Below are 1,852 nucleotides of genomic sequence, written 5' to 3'. Positions count from 1 at the left end.
GTATTACAGAACCAAGGAGCAATTCCCCAGTGAAGCCACTTAATTTCATGCAATTTAAAGCAGACGCCTGTTGATAAATTAGCTCCAGAACCGCCAACTGTGAAAAATGGGGCTGCCGTCAGAGGCGCCCAGACATAGATTATTTGTCAACAGGAGCAATGAGCCCCAGAGCGAGTGACCCAGCTGCCTGCAGGCCACGCCACGACTCTAGCAAGTCCCCAGCGCAAAGCACACGGTTGCCATTAATGACCAGGGATTAGCTGTGTCATTCTGTCTTAATCCCTTTTAGTTGTTGTTGTCGTTCATCCTCGCCCGAGGATATTTTTCCATTGATTTTTAGAGAGAGTGGGAGGGAGGGAGAGACAGAGAGAAATATCAATGTGAGAGAGACGCATCGATTGGTTGCCTCCTGCATGAGCCCCGACCAGGGCGGGGGAACCTGCAACCAAGGTACGTCCCCTTGACCAGAATCGAACCCAGGACCCTTCGTTCCTCGGGCCAATGCTCTATCCACTGAACAACACCGGCTAGGGCTCCATCCATATTTGAAGGAGACAAAAGAAGTGCAAATGCTCTTTGGTTGTCTTTTTTAAAAATATATTTTTATTGATTTTTTAAAAAATATATTTGATTTTTTACAGAGAGGAAGGGAGAGGGATAGAGAGTTAGAAACATTGATCAGCTGCCTCTTGCACACCCCCTACTGGGGATCTGCCCGCAACCAAGGTACATGCCCTTGACCGGAATCAAACCTGGGACCCTTGAGTCCGCAGGCTGACACTCTATCTGCAGGCCTTTCAATGGGAAGGCAAGTAAACGCTCAGCTTGTCCCCTCAGGCCGAGAAGTTTCCCCATCTGTGCCGTGAGAGTGGTTTTGGAGATTGTTTTCCCCTTGCAGGCTCTTCTTCCCTTTGGTTCCACCTGTTTCATTTCCGATGCTTCTCTATCTTCTCCGAGGTCTTGCTGGAATCGGCTGGACCCTGGTCCCCGGGATTCATGGAGGATTTCTCTATGATGACCAAAGCCTCTTTAATGTAGTTCTGCATCACAGACACGGTGTCACAGATGGCCTGGCTGCCAAACCCGTGGGTCATCAGGCTGAAGTGAGTCACGCAGTTCTGAATGTTCGCCTCTGAGACTGGGGCCGGCCTGTCCCCGTTGGGTGTTCGGTCTTGGTTGAGAAGGTCCGTGAATTCTTGGCACACTTGCTGTGCGGCCAGCAGCATGTCCTTCCTCGTTGCCATCTCATTCCGTCCTCCGAGATGAGGGCTGGTTAAGTACTCGGCCACCCGCTTACTGGGAAACTCAGCCTCACAGACATACGCGAAGTCCCGAGCCAAGTGAACGGCCTCCCCTTCTACTAAGGACGTCAGGAGGGTGACGCGTGCAGCCTTCCGTCTGCCGGCTGGAAGGTTCAGCCCCATCTTGTGCAGCTTCTCCCGCAAGGACCGGCATCCATCTTTAGACTTGGCTCTTCTGAGAACACCTCCCAGTATGGAGGCATTTAAGCACTCAGGCGGGGACAATCGCCTCTGGACTTCGGCAACTGTCACTTTGTATTTGGACGTGGAGCCCAGGAGGGACAATCTTCCGGGGACGGAGCAGAAGACCTCACTGGGGTCCATCACAGCCGCCACCAGCTCCTTCTGACAGGGGAGACTCAAGGGATCCTTGGTCATTGAAATGGGATCGTTGCGAATCCCAGTCTGATCATGCAGAAGCAGGTGCTGCTCATCCACCCTCTGCACCTGGTCCACCGGGTCCCCCATGTCATGAAGGCCCAGGTTCTCCGCCCGCCCTGCTGCTTCCAGCCCAGAGAGATGGGGTAGCAGGCCGGCCGGGCGCCCGTGGT

General features: G+C 53.5%; 1 protein-coding gene across 1 annotated transcript; it reads right to left on the bottom strand.

Annotated features, from left to right (window-relative positions):
• Positions 1 to 926: 926 nt before the first annotated feature.
• On the bottom strand, positions 927 to 1,817 carry LOC102242815 (transcription factor AP-2 gamma; the record flags this gene model as incomplete). Its single annotated transcript, XM_005880815.2, has 1 exon — positions 927 to 1,817. A coding segment is annotated over one exon (891 nt), but the record flags the coding sequence as incomplete, so codon positions are not given.
• Between the last annotated feature and the right edge of the window lie 35 nt (positions 1,818 to 1,852).

This window comes from Myotis brandtii, unplaced genomic scaffold, assembly GCF_000412655.1.
Source record: "Myotis brandtii unplaced genomic scaffold, ASM41265v1 scaffold655, whole genome shotgun sequence".
Taxonomy (NCBI): domain Eukaryota; kingdom Metazoa; phylum Chordata; class Mammalia; order Chiroptera; family Vespertilionidae; genus Myotis; species Myotis brandtii.
This window is presented reverse-complemented; position numbering and strand designations above follow the sequence as displayed.